Source organism: Podarcis melisellensis (genome assembly GCF_964234715.1).
Source record: "Podarcis melisellensis genome assembly, chromosome: Z".
Classification (NCBI taxonomy): Eukaryota; Metazoa; Chordata; class Lepidosauria; order Squamata; family Lacertidae; genus Podarcis; species Podarcis melisellensis.
The window spans coordinates 3,500,138-3,522,437 of NC_138547.1; the positions used below are offsets into that span (position 1 = coordinate 3,500,138).

The following is a 22,300-nucleotide window of genomic DNA, read 5'->3' on the forward strand; positions in this document are numbered from 1 at the left end:
CGCTGGAGTTTCTGGGACAGCTTCAAGGGCAGCCCCACGTAGAGCGAATTACAGTAGCCAAGCCTGGAGGTGACCGTCGCATGGATCACTGTGGCCAGGTCAGGGCGGGAAAGGTAAGGGACCAACTGCTTGATGCGGCGAAGGTGGAAAAATGTCGCCTTGGCTGTTGCTGTAACCTGCGCCTCCATGGAAAGGGAGGCATCAAGGATTACACCCAAACTCTTAACGGAAGGCAATGGCACTAATTGGGCCCCCGCAAGAGAAGGGAGTTGGTCCCTCATCTCCATGCCATCCCAACCCAGCCATAGGACCTATGTCTTCGAAGGATTTAGTTATAGACTATGACTATAAGTGTGCTTTAAATGCATGACCCTGACCTCCAAGTAAGCATTGTGCAAGCCAATCAAGACGTATGCTCAGTAAATAGATGATCTGGAGGAGTCCATGAAATCTAAAAGCTAGAGGGGGGTCTTTGGAGGTCATTCAGTCCAGCTCCCTTCTTGTATTATATATTTGAAACAGTATTATAGGATACAATTTTTCCAGAGTGGTTTAACAATCACGGGTAATTCTGGGAATTATATCTGTGGGAGGGGAATAAGGATGTCCTAGCAAATCTCAGCACCCTCAACAAATTACAGTTTCCAGATTTTTTGGGGGGGGGGGGCCAGGCACAGTAGCCATTACTGTTTAAAGTGGGATCATAGTGCTTTAAAGGTATGACATGAATGTGGCCCATGACTGTTGAAAGTGGTGTAATGCTGCTTTAAATGGATAGTGCAGCTGGGTCCCAGTCAGATCCCAGGTCCATCTAGCTCAGTATTGTCTTACACTGACCAGCAGCAGTTTCAGGTGACTGGCTTCAACCCCACCAAGTGCCCATGCCTGGTGCCTATGCTCTGCCTGCTTCCCCTTCACTGTCTCTGGCGGTCGTTTGGAGGCGGCATGCTGTGGGACCCCCAATTTTGGTTGCACCATCCAGACCAAATGCAGACACTCAAGGGCTCTAGGTTTGCCTTCCCCACTCCAGATGGCAGGTGGAGTGCTTGAATCTTCAAGTGAGCAAGAGTGCCCTTAAATGATGATGATGATCATCATGATATCTACTATGCATAGAGCTTGCAAGCTTCAGCCTTGCAGGAGCAGGCTGCAAATTATTGAATGAACTCTCCATGGGGTCTGCCTCTTCCCCTCCTTCCCCTTCCCAGTTAACCTCCATCATTGCAAATTAAGACACTCTGGTGGTGGTAGTGGGGTCTGCCCACCTCCCCTCCGTATCATAGTAACCTTTAGCTAAGGTTCCTGTCTTAACTTCCAAGCAGGGACATATTTACCCATTAATTGGGCTTTGTGTTTTTTATTTGAATGACATGCTCTCCGTGACTGTGGTTGATGCTTTATTTGTCATGCTTATGGGTCACTGGGGCCCACAACTCAGTCTCAGGATCTGGGAGGTTCCTGACCTGGCAACCTGACCTGGCTGATCACTGTGATAAACAGGATGTAGAACTCTTGTCCAAATGATATTTCATTATGTTTGTGGCAAGAGGTGTCCATTTTTATTCAGTCTGTATGGGATGCAACAAGCTAGACAAAACTTTTTAGCGCTCTCTGGGGGTACTAATGCACTAATATTGATTCTTTTGACTTGTAAGCTAACTGGGATCTTCACAGAATGCCAGCACTTTACTATTCATTCATACAAATAATGTTTTATGGCTGGCACATAAAAATGCTGCATTTATTCCCATAGTATTTGGAACGTTCTTGCTGCATGAAGCATTACTTTGAAATGGGCCTTTAAAATGCATGATTAGTGAAATAGCTGACACCCCGTGATTCCATTTTTGCGAGCCTGAAATTACCTCTATTGGCTTAAGTGCAGCTTACCTGCCTCCTCAAAAGATTGATTGAGGGCCCACCTGGTATCCAAACTGGGGAGAAAGTTGAGATGTAGACGCATTACACACACACACACACACACACACACACAGAGCCTCTGCTACAGCACCATGTAGGACAGGAGTGGAGCATCTGTGGCCCTACAGAAGTTACTGGACTCCCAATTTTCACCAGCCCCAGTCAGCGTGGTCAGGGAGCAAGATGTGATTTGTCATGCAGCAACAGCAGCAGCAGGACCACAGGTTCCCCACTCCAGCATCAATAGCAAAAACACCTGTGCGCCTTGTGCTGTTTAATTGCTTGCCCCATTTTTGTGCAAGTAGAGTGGGAAACATGTGCTCATAAAATCTACCCCTTTTAACACATGATAGACTATCTGCACAATTTCATAGATTTCATTGTTGTAGAGTTGGAAGGGAACTCTAGCTTCAGGAATCTCAGCATGCAGTTGCTCATCCAATTTGAAACCACACTGGACCCTGCTTAGCTTTGCAAATGTGCTAGTTGTTTTATTCTTGCACCACTAGGAGGTGTGAAATAGTGTAAAAATGGCTTGTTGCACTCACTGCCGTTTAATACATTTTCTGTCTTGTTGTGGCCTCTTTCTGGCCAGCTCCTTCTCTATGGGACATCTTTAGTGCAGGCTCGGGTCAAAGGGAATTGTAGTCCAAATCATCTAGAGGGCACCAGGTTGGAGAAGGCTGTGTTAAGTTGTCCACACATGGAAGCATCCTTTGTGATCAGAACTCTGCAAAGAGGGGAAATCCAGAGCTGAAGCCAAAGATGGCTGATGCAACTCTAGTGGGACTTGCGAGTGTCAGAGAGAGGGCAGCACAACTCGCTTTGTGGTGTGTGCACTGCAGAGTTTTACGGAAGAGAGAGTCATTTTAGAATTACTCGGGGAGGGGGATAGTTGTGGGTTGTGGCTGCTAAATCAGCAATCCTAAGGAAAATTTGATGAACTTCCTTCCCTTAAAATTCCCAGTGCACATTTTGCCACATTTGCCGCATTGTTTCTGCCACCATGTTCCCTGCTGCTCTCGATTTGAAAGTGCAAGCCTCTTTCTGAGCAGTGAGGAGGAATCCGAATGAGAAGCAAATGCTTGGCTGCAACTGATTTTGTTGCAGAGGGATTGTTTGCCCTCTGTGGGTTTCAGCAGTGTTCTAGAACTCAGCTGACAGGATCTCATTGATTCGTGGAACCAACTTAAGCGCAGTTTGGTTGCTCTCACCCTGGAGGCCTTCAGAGCTGCGGCCATGGCTTTTCCACAATTAGCTAAAAGCAGCATTAAACCAGAGATTTCCTGTGAACACTTAACTATTGAATTGCTATGTTATCTGCCCATGTCTTCCCTGCATAGACCCTCCTAGGTTATGTTAAGTAAGTCCTGTTTAGCAAAGATACTCTGCAGTGTTCATTAAAAGCTTATTCCTTGCAGCTTCATCTTAATTTATTTCTGATGGGTATGGGCTGATGAATGTGGGTGGAGTATTTGTTATTAATAATCTCTGAATTACCCCAGTGCCAGCTTTAGGCTGAAATCTTCTGCATTTTCTTCTCAAAAGTAAGTCCCATTGAGTTTAGTGGGAGTTGTTGCCAGATAAGTGTGTGTTTGCAGTGGCAATTTCTGATTTCTTCCCATTAAAAAAAAAAAAAGTGCAAAGGCTCTATTTCACTGTTAAGTATTTAATAGATAGAAATAATAATCCTATTTATTATTTATTTATTTATTTATTTATTTATATATTTCATTTTATCGCTTCTCTTCAAGGAGCTCATGCTTCTCCTCCATCTCATTTAATCTCTACAACAACCCTGCAAGGCAAGTTAGGGTAAGAGAAGGCAGTGACTGGGCCAAGGTCACACCCAGTGAGCTTCAAGGCCAAGTGGGGTGTGGCGATCACATAGGGTCCCTGGACGTATGACAGTCTATTGACCCTGTGCCACCACTGTGATTGCTTTCTTCACTGCCACCACCCCGTTTCTCATGGGGACACACGGAGTCCAGACAGATGCTAACATTAACAAATAATCAAGTTTATTTTTAAATGCAGGAACAAGCTTATGGTTTCAGTTAATTTTTCTTGGCAGTTTCTTAATCTTAGTTTCTTACTGACCTATCTGTTCTTAACAACTTTAAACTGATTATTCCAACTATCTATCTGGCTCCACCTGACAATTCCTCTCTCTCTCACACAATACAACTCTACCAACCCACACCTAAACCTCCCTCTTCCTTCTTCAGCTCCCAAACCTCAACTGACTTTCAAAACCTCCCACTCTAACTTTTACTCCTCCCTTGAATTCCCACTGGCCAATCACATCACACTCAGTTAACCTTTCCTTATGACCTACCTAGGAGGCAAACGCCACATGGGGTTTGAACCCTGGTCTCCCAGGCCCCGGCCAAAGCTCTAGCCACTGTACCACACTGGCTCTACTGTATCACACCGAAACCAGTAATTAAGGGATTTGTGTGTCTTTGCTGTTGTGTCTCTGGACTGAGGTATTACTGTATTTTACACTGTCATCTGCCATTACAGGGCAACATCTTGTGCCTGATCCCATGTTAGCCCTGCTGTCAATGGAAAATTATATAAATCAAAATCTCAAGCATAAAGAGTTGGTCTTGCTTCTTATGACAGCCGTGAGGCAAATAGTTGTTTCCACTGGGGGCGGGGGTTCCCCCTCCCACACAGAGTTTTGGACCCAATCCGTGTGGAACTTAGGGAGCACTTCTGGAGTGCTTGGCTCACCATCAGAGATGGATAAGAGGAATAATAAAGAAAGACGGGTTTGACTTGGTAGGGTCTCAGTTTATATCCTTTATTAACAATAGGAGAGCCTCTTCCACCTCAGTCGCAGCAGCCACTATGGAGACATTATCTTAACTCTTGAGATTGAGGTATACCCTGTGGATGTGAGCTTAAACTGAAATGTAAAAGATTTTCCAAGTTTGTTTTGATGCCATGTGGGTGATTACATATAAAACTTAACAGCTGGACATGCATTTCTCTATGCAAATCCGAGTCGAACCCCCTAAAGTTGTCCTCCCTCCATTAAGGCTGATGCAGTAATGTTGTGATCTTTGAACAAAGTATGCATCATACCAAAGAAAAGGGGAATTCCATTTGTTTGGTTATGCAGAACCCAGAGTGTGCAGCAGTGGCATAACATAGGTTGCCAGTGCCCGGGACCACATGGAGGGTATATGTGATGGAGGGAAACAGATGGAGTACGCATGCACATTCAATTGCCTAATGGCGTCCGCATCACCCAGGAGATCCTAGCCACAGAGATAATAAAAGAAGAGTCACTCCGTTGTCTGGAGAGGTCACTTCCTGGTTAGCATGGAGAAGCTGTTTTTAATGGAGCCCAGTGACGGAAGTGTGCAGCTGTATTGAGGCAGCACTGGGAGTTGAAATTTTGTACTGCTAACGATTTTGTGCCCAGGGCATCCATCCCTGTCCTGTAGCGCCGCCCCCCCCCCCCCCACGTTACGCCACTAGACTGCAGTGATCCAATAATGCAGTCTGTTTTTGGGAAGCTGCCCTTCATCAGAACTCTTCTCCTTTTGCTTTTCAGGGACTTCTTGCCCCGTGGATCTGGCATTGTCACCAGGCGTCCCTTGGTCCTGCAACTGGTCAACTCCCCCACAGGTACACCAGCCCCTCTCTCTCCTCTTTTGTTTCAGTATTCTATTTTGGTTTCGAAAAAATTATATGCTACTTGTAGAAAATCTCAGCGTGGTGTAAATGCAAAGTTGTCTCCCAAAGTTCCCGCTCAGTGGGATCCCACAGTTAATTTTCCCTTGGTCTCCTCGCTGGCACAAATAGGACTAGTTTAGCCAGCTAGCCCTGGTGATAATCTAATGTTTATTCGATGGATTTCCCCCCTAAATAGATTTTTGAATTTTGAATTTATTGTTATTCATGTTTTATACTGTATTTTATGCTGTTTTTTGTTGCATCAGTTAAGTGTTTTAAATTTGTTGTTAGCTGCCCTGAGCCCGGTTTTCTGAACTGGGAAGGGCAGAATATAAATAAAAAAATATTATTACTGTTATTATAAAGTTCCACATAATTCTTTCTGTTTTTCATACTGATAGGAAAAACTCAACACTTATTTTCTGTTGTTGTTCCCATGTACAGTGTTCATATATGCAAGATGTAATTTCGGGGGGAAAGGAATGCATCACAAAAAAAGATAATAAAGGAAGATTAAGATTTGCATTGAATTGCATATCCCTATTTATAAGATGCATATTTCGTAATAATGACAATAATTGAAATAGAAATGCATCTCACCCTTGTACTGCACTTAGGCAGGAATAATAAGATGCACAAATATAAGATGGAGGACACCTGGCTTGCCAGAAGTACATATGAAAAGGATCTAGGAGGTCTTAGTAGACCACAAGCTTAACATGAGTCAACATTGTGATGCAGCAGCAAAAAAAGCTAATGCTATTCTTGGCTGCATCAAGTGTCCAAATCATGGAAAGTAATAGCACCATTCTATTCTGCCTTGGACTGCTGGAGTCCAGCGTCCAGTTTGGGCTCCACAGTTTACGAAGGAGCTTGACAAGGAGCTTGTGCATGGAGGTGACCAAGATGATAAATGGTCTTACTTGTCAGCTAGAAACTTCCAGCATGTATCACACAGAGAAGTTTCCAGAAATTTCTTGAATTAATTAGAATAGGAAAGATCCCTGAACTTTAAACCAATACTTTCTGTACCAGAAATGCAAACCTGACCTTTCCTCCCACCACCCCTTCCTTAGAATATGGCGAGTTCCTACACTGCAAAGGAAAGAAGTTCACTGACTTTGATGAGATACGTCAGGAGATCGAGGCTGAGACTGACAGGATAACTGGCTCAAACAAGGGCATCTCTCCTGTCCCAATCAATCTGCGAGTCTACTCTCCCCATGGTAAGTCCCCTCTTTGTGCAAAGTGTGGGTGGTGGAAGCCTCAGACTCCATCTTGTGTGATGCCACCAAGGCTTGGGATTATGTGGAACTCCTGTATGTGAAACTCCTCCAGGGTAAAATGTTTGGATGATGATGATGATGATATAATAATAATATACTAAATTTGTATATCACCCTTCATCCAAAGAACAAGGGGTGGTTCACAACATAATAAAAGAAGATGATTGGGGTGAGGTAATACCATGATGAAGGCATATAATAATATGAATAGGGCTGATTAAAGACACTTAATTAACCTTCCCCAGCCTGGTGGCCCTCTAGATGCTTAGACTACAGTTCTCATTAGCCCCACCCACTAAGGCATGTGTAGGCAAACTAAAGGCCGCGGGCCAGATCAGGCCCAATTGCCTTCTGGAACCGGCCCACGGATGCTCTGGGAATCGTGTGGATCGCCAGCGTGCACATTCTTTTCACTCTCCCTCACACTCTCTCCCTCCTCCTGGCTTCTCCCCACCCTGCCTAGAGGAGGAAGGGGGCTGGGCTTTGTTGGTGCCAGCGAGCGGCCGTGATTTTAAGCAGCCCCTCTCTGGAGCCCGCCCATCGTCCCTCCGCTGCCGCCACCAGCCCCTGCTGCTCGCATGACACAGGTAAGCAGCCACCGGGGCTCATGGTGCTCTTGCATAACCCCCCCCCCCAAAAAAAAACAAATATAGTCTGGCCCCCTACAAGGTCTGAGGGACAATGGACTGGCCCCCTGCTGAAAAAGTTCACTGACCCCTGCACTAAGGCCATGCTGGCTGTGGGTGGCTGATGAGAGCTGCAACACATCTGGAGGGCAGCAGGTTAGGGGAGGCTGACATATCAACCTGCGTCCCAGAGACATCTGGATGGATCTGTGTTTGAAAGTAAAGTAGAGGAACAGATGGATACAGGGGTACCAACTTGAATAAGTTATTGGAGAGGTCAGGTAAACCCCACACTGCATAATTAACCCCACATGGGGTGCATGCAACCCAATTGAATAGCCATCCCCATCAACTTTGGGGGGCCTGGCCCCCTCAAATATTTTACTAGGAGGGCTGAAGGGACCTTGGAATTGGCTCCCATGGATGGACATTTGGTTTTGAACACTGCGAAACAGCATTCTAGACCGTGAGTGGGGAATCTGTGACCCTCCAGATGTTTCTGAACTAGAATTGCCATCATCCTTGGCAGTTGTCATCCCATCTGGAGAACACTACATTGACTACCTCTTCTCTAGGCTGTAGAATACTCTGCCCGCTTCTTACATTCCTATGAGACATCCAATAGCAAAGTAACATCACCCAGCCTGGGCAACTCTTTCTCTTCCTTTATCTAGTCCTGAGTCTGACCCTGGTGGATCTTCCCGGGATGACTAAAGTTCCAGTTGGAGACCAGCCTGCTGACATTGAGTTCCAGATCCGTGAAATGCTAATGCAGTTTGTCACCAAAGAGAACTGCCTCATCCTTGCAGTGTCCCCAGCAAATTCAGACCTGGCCAACTCTGATGCTCTCAAGATTGCTAAAGAAGTCGACCCTCAAGGTAAACTCAGCTCTTGTGTTTATATTTTTCTCATAGTTTGTCCCTTTCCTTCCTCAATGGTCTCCTTTTCTTCCCTTGACCACTGGCTATTGCAAATATCACCCAAAAAGGTTCACTCCAAGCAGCACAACGTTCCAGGGGTGCCATTTTTTACATTTGTGTTTTCCTTGTAATGAGAGTGAGTGCTTAGAATGTTTTTGTAATAACAGTTTATTTAAAGGTAAAGGACCCCTGACAGTTAAGTCCAGTTTATTTACAAATATACAGGTAGATCATGTGGTAAGCAAGCAGAATGCTAAATCAGGTGACACCATTGCTAATCCTGTATGAGATCCCAAACAACAGCACCAAGAACTCCTCCAGCTTCACCTCCCTCCCGCAATCTGCATCCTGTTTATTTAACTCCAGATAAGCTCCCAGATCTTTGTAGCAACACCATCATAAATGTGCTGGTCATTAAGACGCCACAAGGTCTTTCATTGTTTAATATGACTACCCTTCTGGAAACAGGTGTATGCTTATTCTACTCCCCTCTTCCCCACAAGCAATGAGGTATCCCATTATATATATGGATATCGTTTTTTTTCTCACTAACCATGAATTCAGGTCCCCTCTTGGCCTTCATATGTGGGAAAGGATATGTACTGGAATGAAATAGGTCAATGTACTACCCCATAGCTCTCATTGTTTGCTTATTATCTAACAGGCCAGCGTACCATTGGAGTTATCACCAAATTGGACCTGATGGACGAAGGAACTGATGCTCGTGATGTCCTAGAGAACAAGCTGCTTCCACTACGGAGAGGCAAGGACTTTTGTGTTTTCCTCTCTTTTCGCTTTCATTCTCCTCCTAATATCAGGGCCTACTTTAGCTCCTAGTCCTTCTTTGCATTATGACAATTTATGTCTCTTGCCAACATTGGCCTTACTCTTTCAAAAGAAAAAGAAAGGAAATGTTTTCCCAGGCTCAAGATGAGCCACCAGGTCTGAGTGAAAATACATTGAGATTTCTAAATGGGTTAAACCTTTCACACTCCAGAGTAGGGGTAGCCAATGTAGTGCCCTCCAGCTTTTTCCTACTATAACTCCTGCTAACCTCAGTCAACATGGCCAATGGTCAGAGGTAATGAGAGCTGTAGCTGAATAACATCTAGAGGACGCCATGTTGGCTGACGCTACTCCTGAACTTCAACAATTGACTTTGGATTTCTAATTGATTGTTGGAGGTGGCCTTTCAACGATTTGGAGCTAGGATCCCTTAAAGACCATCTCTTCATTTCTGAAGCCACCCATACGCTTTGATCTTCAGCAGGTTTCTACAAGTCCCTTCCACTACGTAGTCTTACTTTTGTGACATAGCCTAGTGGTTCCCAAACTTTTTTGAGTCGTGAAGCACTTTTCTGGAGAGAAATTTGTCATGGAGCAATATCATTGCCCTTAAGCCAAAGGCATTGATGTGCATTTTTTACCTTTTTTTTTACCTAACTCTCTTTTTTATGTTTTTGGTTGTTATTTATCAAATAGCAACAGCACAAAATATTTTTCAAATTCTAAATAGCTTAAATTTTGATCTAAACTTATTTTTTCTCATTGAGAAATGGATCTTCAAATACATGGCCTAAGGGCGACAATATTTTCACCTAGCACCTACATAGGTACTAAACCAAATGACAGCTGTATTGACAATGGAAGGTATTTTTAAGCATTTGGGCATGTTAAACATAAAGTTTTATATCATTCAAAGTGTTGTTTTCTCCACTAAACTACATAAATGAAAAGCAACAACAACAAAAATAAAGTAAGACAAAACATTTGAGAATGAATTCAAAGCAGACATTGTAAATCCACAATATGTTACCCACATAGAGATGGTATTAAAAACCATTTTTACAGTTGCAAAACCAAAAATGTCACTTGGCATTGAAAAAGAACAATAAAATATAGCTCAGGAACTTAGATTCTAATGAGAGAGATGGGACTGTTTTGATTTGCACAATGTGGCTATATCTGGTTGAATTTAGGACAGCTGCAATGGAATATCTGGCTCTGCATTGATGCGGAATCTGTATCTTGTTTTAGTAGCCACATAGGCAGAGAACCCTGATTTACAGTGACTTCTTAGTTGCAAAAAAAATTTTTATTGCAGAATATCATGTCAAATAAATCAAGCACTCATACAACTGCGATGCCAGACAGGCTGGCTTTTCCAAGTATGAGTTTGCAACCCAAAAGTTTTCCTTATTTTTTTCATAAAGAATTCAGAAAGGCTAGATGGGCAATTGGCCTGATCTTGCAGGCTCTTCTTATGTTCTTATAAGCTGTAGTCCAGCAACATCTGAAGGGGCCAGAGGTCTCCCAAACTTGTTACTGAACACAGTTCAGTTCCTCGTTGCATCCAGATCCTTGTCATGTAGCTTGTGTCTATCACTCTTTGATACCTGCACTTTCGGATCTGTTCTTTCCTAGGCTACATTGGTGTGGTCAACAGAAGCCAGAAGGATATTGATGGAAAGAAGGATATTCAGGCTGCGTTGGCTGCAGAGAGGAAGTTCTTTCTCACCCATCCAGCGTACAGGCACATGGCCGATCGTATGGGTACGCCCTACCTGCAGAAAGTACTGAACCAGGTAAAGGCTGATGCACACAGGGCTGACTTGGCTGGGACTTCTGCCTGGGGTGCCAACGAAAGAATAATACAAAACACATTGAGATTGTGCAGGGATCAGAGGGCTGGAAAGCCCCTAGCTCAGCTCCCCGCTCCGCACAATACACAATCCAGAATTCAGCTACAGTCATACCTGGGGTTAAATATGCTTCAGGTTGAGCATTTTCAGGTTACGCTCCGTGGTGACCCAGAAGTAACAGAATGCGCAGACAGTCAAAATGACATCACACGCATGCGCAGACGCAGCGAATCGCGACTGCACATGCGCAGTCACAGGTTGCATTCTACTCAGGATGCGAACGGGGCTCCGGAACAGATCTTGTTCACATCCAGAGGTACCACTCTATTGACTGATGACCAGCCGGCCTCTGCTTAATTACCCACACATAAAAAAGGCCCCACTTCCTCTCATGCATGGACAGATGGTGTGGTAGGGCAGCAGTGTTTAGCTGACCCCCTGACCGTTGAGTTGCTGTTGCTTACTGGGAGGGGCAAGGCAGCGGGGAGATTGGGACAAACATACTAGCAGGAGTGTTGGGTTGGCCCTGCCAGTGTACTGCATGGGCTTCTCCACCACCTTCCCCACCCCACGCCCCATCCTGGTATAGCAACAGCTGTCAGGAGGTCAGGTAAGTGCCACCACCCACTATTGCTTCCATGGCCATCTGCTTCACTGCTGAACAGATCATACCACTAGGATGGTTGCCTCAATGTTTGGCTGGAATTTGGTTCCCTGCATTTCCCACCCACTGGCTCTAGTCGCTCCCTCTGAAGCAACAGAGAACAAGTCTCCTTGGCAGACCTTCAGAGACTTAAAAACTGCTTTTGTGTTTCTACTTCTATGAGGAATGGTTTAGAGAGCTGCAAATGTTAAGCCGGAAAAACAAAATGTGAAGTAGATGATTCTTTATCAATCCTAGTCACGCTCTTCTGCATAAATCCATTAGATTAATTGATTAAAACCGTTGCTCGGCCCCAGCTCCTGCCAACCTAGCAGTTCGAAAGCACCTCAAAGTGCAAGTAGATAAATAGGTACCACTCCGGTGGGAAGGTAAACAGCGTTTCCGTGAGCTGCTCTGGTTCGCGAGAAGTGGCTTAGTCATGCTGCCCACATGACTCGGAAGCTGTACGCCATCTCCCTCGGCCACTAAAGCAAGATGAGCGCCGCAACCCCAGAGTTGGCCAGACTGGACCTAATGGTCAGGGGTCCCTTTACTTTACCTTTAGTAGATGAAAAATGTGCCCCTAATTAATAAGGCAGCAGATATTATTATTATTATTATTATTATTATTATTATTATTATTATTATTATAAAAAGCAGTTGTTTATAAAATCTACAGGTGGCAAGAACCATCTTCAAACAGGCATTCCGTCTTCTCTTGTACACAGGAGAATTTTTTTCCCTAAGACAGCCTTCACCAACCTGGTGCCCTCTAAATGGTTGGAGCAATAGTACTAAACATCTGGAGGTTGACAAAGTCTGTTCTGAGATGATGTCAACTGACAGACGTGTGCAGCATTAAAAATATGCTGTCTTGTACAATGTTGTATGCTAACCATCAAACAATGATGACAAAACTAATTTAAGAGTACAATTAATTTTTGCCTTCATAGACTTGGTTCATACTTAATGGCTAAACAGTGGTTTGGCTACTATGACTTTACCAGGCTCATATACTCTTCCTCCCTAATTTGTGATCTAGTTCCCTCTTTTATTTCCTAACCTGTGCAAACAACAGTTTACCTAACCAAGAATAGGAAAAGCATGATTTGAAGTAGGTTTCAAATTCTGGCAAGCTTTGGTTTGTGCAAACCCACAGTTTGACTGATCAAGGCATAAAAACAAACTATCAAGGCATGATAACAAAACCCAAGAAGCAGGGAGGGGAGACGAAAGCATATCCAATCCTGAAGCATCATCCTGAAATACAAAGCTTGTTTTTGCCTATGTGTCAACCAGCCTGATGGGATTTTAGCTCATTTTTGTCAATGGTCTCCTTTCCTTGTGCAGCAACTGACCAATCATATCCGAGACACATTGCCAGGCCTGCGAAACAAACTCCAGAGCCAGCTTCTCTCCATTGAGAAAGAAGTGGAAGAATACAAGAACTTCCGCCCTGATGACCCTGCCCGCAAGACCAAAGCTCTGCTTCAGTGAGTGACCTATTAATTAAGAGTACTTAGATTATGGTTACCAGATTTTTTTCAATGAATCCGGGGACACTCTCCCCCTTTTCTTTGAAGCTGAGTAGCAACAGGGAGTCAGTAGTGGAGATGGTGAGGTCAAAGACCCTGGGCCCAAGCACACATGCATATTGTATAAAAGTGAAAGCCCTTCTTTCACACGCTGTGAAACATAAATGCACAGTTTTTTTAAAAAAACTGGGCAACGGCCGCTCGCCCGCAACTCCTGAGCCTCCGCAAGTCAGTCAAAACAAAGGGGGAAAGGGGCAAGAGATGTGTACCACCAGACGTCCCCGGTTTCCCTTTGGCAGTGGTGGTGGCAGAGGCAGTCAGCAGCCCGGAGCCAGCCTGGTAGCACAGTTGGCTCTGGCAGTTGGCTTTGGCTGGCTTCAGGAGCTGCTTCCTGCCGTGGCACCCGCCATTTTTCCTCTTCGGAAGTCCCCATATGATGGGTTGGCACAAGACCCATCATATGGGGATTTCCAGAGAGGAAGAATGGCGGGCGCCACAGCCGTGAGCAGCTCCTGAAGCCAGCCAGAACCAGCTGCGCTACCAGGCTGGCTTGGGCTGTTGAGAATGCCGCTGCCATGTTTTCTGGGAGCAGATTTGCAGATCTAGGGAGATTTCAGGGACAGAATTTTTCTGGGGACAGATTTGCAAATCTGGGGACTGTCCCCAGGAATCGGGGATGTCTGGTAACCCAAACTTAGATTGCTCTTGGGGCCCTGTATCACCGCCATGGAAGAGTCTGCCGCTTGGGGGATTTCTGACATGATGTGCTTTGCAGTGCCAAGCGCCACCACCTCTGATGCGTCCTTCCCTGTCCTTCCCAGTCCTTCCCATTGAGTTTTTCACCAGAGATAACCGTGCCCTGCTGGTTCTCTCCCACACGGGTTCCTTCATGTCCTCTATATCAATGCTGTCTTCTAAGGCCATCTTGGCTCGGAGGCTTCTAGCAGTAGCAAGCGAACACTTGAAGCCCATCCTACCTAGCAACCTAAATTTGGCTCCTGGGACCTCATAAGTACATTTACTTTATTGATTTATTACATTTATATCCCACCTGTTTCTACAGGGAGCTCAAGGTGGCATACACAGTTCTCCCTTCTCATTTAATCCTCACAATAACCCTGTGAGATTAGACTAAGAGATGGTGACTGGCCCAAGGTCACCCAGTGAGCTTCCTGGCTGAGTGGGGATTCAAACTCCAGTCCCCAAGTCCTGGTCCAGCACTCTATAATCACTACTCCGCCCTGGCTTCTGAGCCCTCGCCAGTGCTGTCTGCTAGGCGCTCTATCCATTCTTAAGCTTGTGTCATGTATGTTGTAGCAAATGATTTAGACCTTTGGGGGGGGGGGAGGAGTGTGCAATAGAAAGGGCCAATCACAGCCAGCTCACAAGCTGACGGTAAAATGTGTGCTGGCTTCAGTGAACTTTAATTGGATGGGTGTTCTGCATTTATGAAATCTCTTCCTTCCTTCTTTAATTCCCTGCATAGAATGGTCCAGCAGTTTGCTGTTGACTTCGAGAAGCGCATTGAAGGCTCTGGCGATCAGATCGATACCTATGAGCTATCTGGAGGTGCCAGGATCAACCGCATATTCCACGAGAGATTCCCCTTTGAGTTGGTGAAGGTAAAACGGATCCCTCATTAGCATTTGCCTAGGCCAGCCTTCTGCAATCCAGTTCCCTGCAGATATTTTGGCCTACAACTTCCACCAGCCCTAGTCAGCCCTTCTGTGTCCTGCTGGGTTGTTGAACAGCTGTGCTGACTGGAATGAATTCTGAGGCTGCTGGCATAGGCTGGCATTTCCTTTTTTGCTCCCTGTCCTCTTTCTTCTGCTTCTTCTTCTCCACTGGTTTCCTTCAGGGTAACATGCTGCTTTCTTCGTTTTCATTTCCTTCCATTTTCCTTTTTTTTTTGCTAATCATAGAACTGTACAGTAGGAAGGGACCCTGAGATCTTCTAGTCCAACCCTCTCAATGCAGGAATTGCAGCTAAAGCATCCCTGACAGACAGCTATCCTCTGTTTAAAAACCTCCCGCGAAGAGTCCACCGTCTTCTGAGGGAGCCTGTTTCACTGTCAAATGGCTCTTGCCACCATAAAGTTTTGTCAGAATCTCCTCCCTTGTCATTTGAATCCATTGGTTTGGGTCCCACCCCCTGGAGCAGGTGGGGTGGTGCTCCCTGTCTTCTTTCTGTGAGGCCCTGAAAATCTATAAGAACAGGGGTGTAAGTTTCAGTTTCCTGAGGGACAACCCTTTTGAGAGAACTGTTGTAGAGCTGAGGTAAACAACAAGAGGCCATTTGCCCTTGAGCTTATTTATTATTTACTTAATTTATTGCATGTATATTGAAATACTTTATTGACACTTGTACAATTTGTATACAGTGAGATTACACGAGCTCCCCCCACTCAGCTCTCTTAGTCTTAACTCCCCTCGTTTACTGACGCACACCCACCAAACCCCTAAGTCAGTTGCCCTGTTGTTATTTTTTTATTCAGCAGCCTAACAGCCCACGGATAGTTCTTTCCCTGTTGGTGTGACTAATCGTGTTTCTATATCTTCTGCCTGAGGGCAGGAGATCAAGAAAGTGCCGGCCAGGGTGTGAATCATCCCTGAAAATTTTCCTCACTCTCCTGAGGCAACGGTATATCCCACCTTCTTAATTTATTGCATTTATATCCTGCCCTGAGGAGCTCAGGCTGCCCTACATAGTTCCCCTCTTCCCCATTTTATCCTCACAACAACCCTGTGAGGTAGGTTTAGACTGAGAGTGAGTAACTGGGCCAATTTCACCCACTGAGTTTCATGACCAAGTAGGGGTTTGAACCCTGGCCTCCCAGATCCTCGCCTGTCATTCTGCAGTAATAGCAGCTTCCTGATCAAGTACAAGGGAAGCCCCTCATAGAGCACATTGAGCTAGTCCAGACTTGTAGCAACATGCTGCGATGGCAGTGCTGATGGCTTTTTCTCCCCATGCAGATGGAATTTGATGAGAAGGAGCTGCGAAGAGAGATCAGCTACGCCATCAAGAACATCCATGGAATCAGGCATGTATCAATGCAATGGAGGCAGGCTGCCTCTGCGCCGTTTCTTTGACAGTATTTCTAGAACTTCCAGGGCTGGGTCCTGAAGACGTCAGAGGTATGGTAGGTTGGCAGACAGGCAGAAGTGCCTGCCGAGGTGGTCGGTTTTGAAACCTGTGGGTAGGTTCCACTATTGATCCCTGTTGGCTTGCTTCCTGTTTCCCTGAGGCAGGAGCATGTAAAATAAAGCTGCCTTTCCATTCAGTGTGGAAGGGGAAGTGATGTCCTCTGCAAGAATAAGTACCCCAGGAAGTAATCCCACCCTGGCTATTGTTTCATGTTGCTTTTCCCCCTCGAATATCTACAATGGCTCAGTTTTCCATTCTGGTGGTGAGGCCCTTCTGTCTGCAACCTGCACTGGTGTAAAACAGGCCTGTCATACTTGCAGGACCCATTTAGACCACCTCCCCCACCTGATGCCTTCTAGATGTTTCTTCATTCTTGCTTCATGCGGTCACTGGTTGGCATTATGAAGGCTGTAGACCAAAACATCTGGATAGCACCAGCTTCAGGCTTATGGCTTTGATGTTGCACCAAGCCCAGGGGCTGGCTGTAGTTTGGCCTGATTAAGAAGGGGAGGAGGTTCTTAGCATGCCAGCTGGGACAGAGCAGCCCTGAGGTGCATTTTGCTACTCTCACTTCCCATGAGTTCTCAGCACTTTAAGTTTTCCATGATGAGCAACTCATGATGGGGTGGGCATCCTGCCTAAGGCCCACATTGTAAAGGTTGAGTTGGGATACACATTTGTTGCTGCTTCTGTATGCAGTGATAATCAGCCTCAAAGTTCTCTTGGCTCTGTTCTCATCTGATGCTCTGCTCCCTCTGCCCTCACTGCAAGTGTGTCATTAGAAAAGATACACAATCTAAGGGACTAACTAGGTGTGGTGGTGGTCGCAGAACTGCTCCCGCTACTTGAGCCTCTTCTCTTCCTCCTTCCTTGCAATGACAAGGGCAGCGTTCACCAACCTGGTGCCCTGGGAAAATTTAGTACTACAAGTCCCATCATCCCCAGCCAGCACAGCAGTAGAACCCCATAAAGTAGCACATGCCAAGCTACAAAGGGAACAAATTGAAAACAATAGCTAGCTAAAACCCTAATGAAAAAGTGGGGAACCAGTGGCCCTGTACGTCTTGTAGGACTACAACTCCCATAATCCCTGGCCATTGGCCAAGCTGGTCAAGACTGGTGGGAATTGGAGTCCAACAAGGTTTTGTGCAGGCAAGGGAGCCAAATGCATCCCCCTAAGCCTCTTAATTTAGCCCCTGCCAGGCCCTGCTCTGGGCCCTCCTCAAAGGCTTTTGATTGGTTTGAATGTGCTGCTGAACTGAGAGAATGCCTCTCACTTGCTTAGATGGTGGATGGATTGGTAGTGTGTGTGTTTGTGTAGAAACACCTGACTTTTGCATGGCTGGGATGTAAAGTACTGTACAAAGGTAAAAGTCATTTCCATTGCTCAGCCTCTGGCCCCATCCACTGCAGTATGCAGGCCTGGGAAGGTTGCCTTTATGAGAGTGTGAGCCAAAGGTTCCTCACCCCTGATTTGGAGGGCCAAAGGTTCCCCCCTCCTGCTGCAAGCAATGCTCAAAGAACAGTGCAGCAGGGCAGAAGAAGGGTCAGCTTGGAAGGCCCAAAGCCTGCTGGGACAGGAAGGCCATCTCCTCTCCATCTAAGCCAGAGGTTGGCCCATCACTTCAGCTCCCTACATCCCTGACTACATCAGCTGGAGCTGATGGTAGCTGGGAGAGCCACAGTGTCCTTCACCCCTGGCCTTATCCATGTGGGGAAGTGGGTTATGTAGCCCTCAGAGAGCTCTTCTCTTCCTTCCTGATTTTTCAAGTCTCACCCAGCACACCCCAAGCTGCTTCTCTGTGATATGAGCGACCGCTCTGAAGTTGATCTGTAATGCTGTGTCACTCCTCTTGCCCTGTCTTCCTCCCACTTTGTCTTGTCCCCTCCCCACCGGGGTGTTTAGAACCGGTCTCTTCACGCCCGACATGGCCTTTGAGACCATTGTGAAAAAGCAGGTGAAGAAGATTAAAGAGCCTTGCCTGAAATGCGTGGATATGGTGATTTCGGAGTTAATCAATACCGTTAGACAGTGCACCAAGAAGGTAACCCCGAAAGGGAGCATGGAGTCCCAACATGCTCTTGCCCACATCCCCTCTGGCTGAAGCACAGCATTTGTGATCTGGGTGACAACCCTGCCTGGCAGTGACGTTTTGTTGTATTTTCTAACTACCGTCCTTAACAGCATGACTAGAACTGAGCGAATCCAGGCTGGAGTTCCCTAGCCAATCAGAAAGAGATGGGGAAGCTTAAGGGGAAGCTTAAGGGGTGTGGCTAGCTTTCCTTCCGTCAAACAAAGCGCAGCCATTTCTTCATGAGGTCTAGAATCCTGGGTCCCACTACAACTTATTGCACCATGAGGAACAAATGCATTCAGCTGGCCCTCAAACAGGAGGAAAATTTTATACTAAAAAAATAATAATAACCCAACAAGAACAGGCTGCAGTCTTGTCCCCACAGCTTCACCAGAATCCTACCTGATTTCTCCATTTGCTTCTGATTTCTCCATTAGAGATTTCAGGTCTTCAGAATAGGATATAGATAGGAAACAAAGCTTAGGGTGAAAACAGATTTAGCATTCCCAGAGGGATTACAGCTGGCTCTTTGCCTTGGCTTCACAACATCTCTTAGAGACATGCACACCAGACTGGAACACCTAGTGCCTTCAAACGTCAGACTTTTTTTTCTTTTTTAGAGTAGCACATAATATTTTTGTAAATACTTTTGTTATCCTTCATCTTGCCAAAAAGTGTGTTGGTGATGTCCTGGAAGCTAGCCAATGTGTTTTCACATCTGCTTCTCCCCAGTTCAGGTAGAACCATCCTAGAAACCTGCAGAATACTTTCCCCTCACCACCACCACCAGCAGAGCTCATCTCAAGAAAGAAAAATATATGACATTTTTGAAGACCAATGACAATACTATCAAAGCATTTGGTCTGTCCCCACCATTAATAAATGTATCTTTATATCTTGGGTTTTCAATTTCTGCGGGCTCCAAAGCCACATGGGTCTGTTCTAAAACCTCTGCAGCTTGGTACATTTTCTGATTGGCTTGGTTTGTGTCCTGTCCTGGAAGAGCAGCAACTGGCTGAAGAGAACTAAACTAAAAACATTTCTCCTCTCTTGATTGCCCACCACTCTCTCCTCAGTCTCTTGGAATGAGTTGCCTTGGAAGTTTCCATCTTTCATTCGCTTAGGCTATGATTGGCTGTCATGGGAGAGGTACCATAACCTCACCCCATTTTATTCCAAATGACTGCAGGTGCAGAGAAATACAGGAGAGACAGGTGTTCCTTCTCTTAGTCATTCTCTGCTCCTTTCAGGCAGACACCCAGGTACTGGAATTTATTTATTTAATTTTAAAAAGGCCTTTGACTCTCTAGAGTGTGAGCGCTTGGAACCCTTGGCATGTTGGACGAACTGGTGGCCATTTGGGAACAGGTAACTGGGCAGGGTGAAAGATGGAGTATTCTAGAATGTTATTTGTGGCAAAGACCGAGTCCAGGCAAATGAGGAGATGCCTGGTGCTTTGGCAAGAGGCCACAATGACCGGTTGTCATCATTCTTGGGCTCAGATTGGGAGCAAACAAAAGTGAGCGCATCTGTCATAGGTTCCTTGAAGTTCTAGAATGCTGGGAGGACTTTTGTTTTTTACCCTGCTGTCCTTATGTGGGTGTTGGGGGGGGGGGTCTGTGGCTGTGGGGAGCACCCAGAAATCTTGCCATTAGTGCCTGATTAAACACAAGCCGGTAGGCTGCCAAGTATGCAGTGTCATCTGAATAACTGGATTGGAAGGGCCAATTTTTCATGCCCCTGCCCACTCCACTTGTACCTTCTCTGTTAATTTTCCCATTGGTTAATCACCATTCCCTGCTTTTCTACAAATCTCCTTTTCTGTTTGTTTGTGCTATTCACATTCTTTCCTCTTTATCTTATTTCTCTCGTCCTCCCCCAACAAGAGCAAATCTGTATCTGTAGTGAAACCCTTTCTAAAACAGTCATGAAGAACAGTTTCCTTCTTTCTAGTGAGGATTGGGTATCTAGAGGTGTGAGGATCCTTTGGCCCTCCAAGTGTTGCTGAAATACAATTCCCACCATCCCTAGTCATTGGCCATGCTTGATTGGGCTGATGGGCATTGTAGTCAAATAATATTTGGAGGGCTGAAGGTTCCCCACAATTGTTCTAAGCAATTAGGAAACAGGTAAGAATGGAAAAGTTGGAAAGAATGCAGATAGGTAGAGATTGTTATCACTGGTTCCTACAGAAGCAACACTTGCAGTTTGAATTCGCCTGTGACTGAGGCCCTTGGCGCTGTGTGTTTGTGTGTGTCAGAGAGAATGAGAGAGAGGGAGAGAGAGAGAAAGAGAGTAAAGAGTGTTGTTTAGCCCAGCATAACCCTGTACAAGTGGAAACTGTACCAAAATGGTGCAGCATAAAGTGCTGTTGTTCAGGGAGCCAGCCAGCCATTTCCTTTTCCATTTCATTCCTCCTCACCTTTCAGAACTACCATCCTAACTGCAGCCAGGAAAAAGCATTTCTAGCCGCTCAGGTTATGCAGGCCTCGAGGACAATGTTGGTCCCAGAAACACTCTTCAGCTGTGTACCTGCTCCTTCAGGGGCAGTTCTGTGCAGGGCAGGCAGTTGACCAACTTAGAATTATAGAATCATAGATTTGTAGCATTGGAAGGGACCCTAAGGGTTTTCTAGTCTGATTCCTTACAATGCAGGAATCACAGCTAAAGGTTTCCGGGCAGGTGACCATCCAACTTCTTCTTAAAAGCCTCCAGTAAAGGAGAGTCCACCTTCTTCTTTGGTTTAGTCGGAACATCATTTCTTGTTTTTTAAATTCACTGGTTCGGGTCCTACCCTATGGAGCAGGAGAAAACAAGCTTGCTTCATCTTTCATGTGGAAGCCCTTAAGGTATTTGAAGATGACTATCATATCACCTCTCATCTAAGCAATACATACCCAGCTCCCCAAACGGTTCCTCATAAGGTTGAGTTTCCAGGCCTTTTATCATCTTGGTCACTGGCCTGTACACATGTTATCTATAAACAGAAAGTAGCACATGCAGATGTACATTGGGGTGTTTTTTGAGGGGAGGGAACTGTGCGTAATTGGCCAATGGTAAGTTTTGCAGATGCAGCCAGGAATTCAAGATTGTGCAGTAGTACAATAACCAACGAATAGGATATCACTACAACATAACGCTAGCAAGTCATCAAATAGCAATTCATTTGAAATATATCAAAAGTAAGCATGCAGTAAGACAATTAACAGTATATTCTAAAGTGAGGCCAAAGCTGGTGGCATTAGCACCTGACAACATGTCTTGTCTCCTCACACCAATATTTTTATACTCAAAAGGTAAGAAACACCCTTGTAGCTGTTTGGCAGCTGTTCCCTTATGAAAGCACACAGGGAGGGGGAGACATTTGGCACCTGATTTACGCAAGCTGCAGAATCCAGCTTTATAGTACAGAAGCTTTATTATGCAGGTTACAGAATACTATACATGATTCTGACTTTTTAAAAGTCTAGCAGAGTGCATACACATGTTATGTGGCAACATACAGGGGTAAATTTTAACTCGTGTTCATCTTCAAGAGAAAAGTCACACATAGTAAAAGCTGCAGAAGAGAGCCTGTAGATCAGGGACAGGGAGTCTGTGATGCCCCATGTATTGACTCTTGATTCCTATCAGCCTCAGCTGGCATGGCCAATGGTCAGGGATTATGCAAGTTGTAGTCCAGCAACTTCTGGCAGGCTGCAGGTTCTCCACCGCTGCTGTAGGTCTTCCCTCTGAGACATATGTTAGCGTTTTGAGGGTTACTTCTTCAAGGACCTTAAGCTGCATGTGTGTGCTTTTTAGGCGTCCACATAGAA

At 45.5% G+C, this 22,300-nt stretch overlaps 1 protein-coding gene and 1 long non-coding RNA gene across 16 annotated transcripts in view; one reads left to right on the forward strand and one right to left on the reverse strand.

Annotated features, from left to right (window-relative positions):
- Positions 1-22,300, reverse strand: part of LOC309361595 — a 175,794-nt gene that overhangs the window by 91,184 nt on the left and 62,310 nt on the right. The window lies entirely within an intron of this gene.
- Positions 1-22,300, forward strand: part of DNM1 (dynamin 1) — a 131,326-nt gene that overhangs the window by 36,089 nt on the left and 72,937 nt on the right. For 11 of the 15 annotated variants that reach the window (XR_014164465.1, XR_014164466.1, XR_014164467.1 and 8 more), the window contains exons 2-10: positions 5,489-5,562; positions 6,687-6,836; positions 8,197-8,400; positions 9,107-9,205; positions 10,867-11,027; positions 13,078-13,220; positions 14,749-14,884; positions 16,239-16,306; positions 18,317-18,455. Coding sequence is in view for 11 of the 15 variants with exons in the window: in XM_081896399.1 (XP_081752525.1) it covers positions 5,489-5,562; positions 6,687-6,836; positions 8,197-8,400; positions 9,107-9,205; positions 10,867-11,027; positions 13,078-13,220; positions 14,749-14,884; positions 16,239-16,306; positions 18,317-18,455 (1,174 nt within the window). In the remaining 4 variants the exon portion in view is untranslated. The remainder of the gene's footprint in view (positions 1-5,488; positions 5,563-6,686; positions 6,837-8,196; positions 8,401-9,106; positions 9,206-10,866; positions 11,028-13,077; positions 13,221-14,748; positions 14,885-16,238; positions 16,307-18,316; positions 18,456-22,300) is intronic. The other 4 variants (XM_081896394.1, XM_081896393.1, XM_081896397.1 and 1 more) reach the window with 1 other exon arrangement.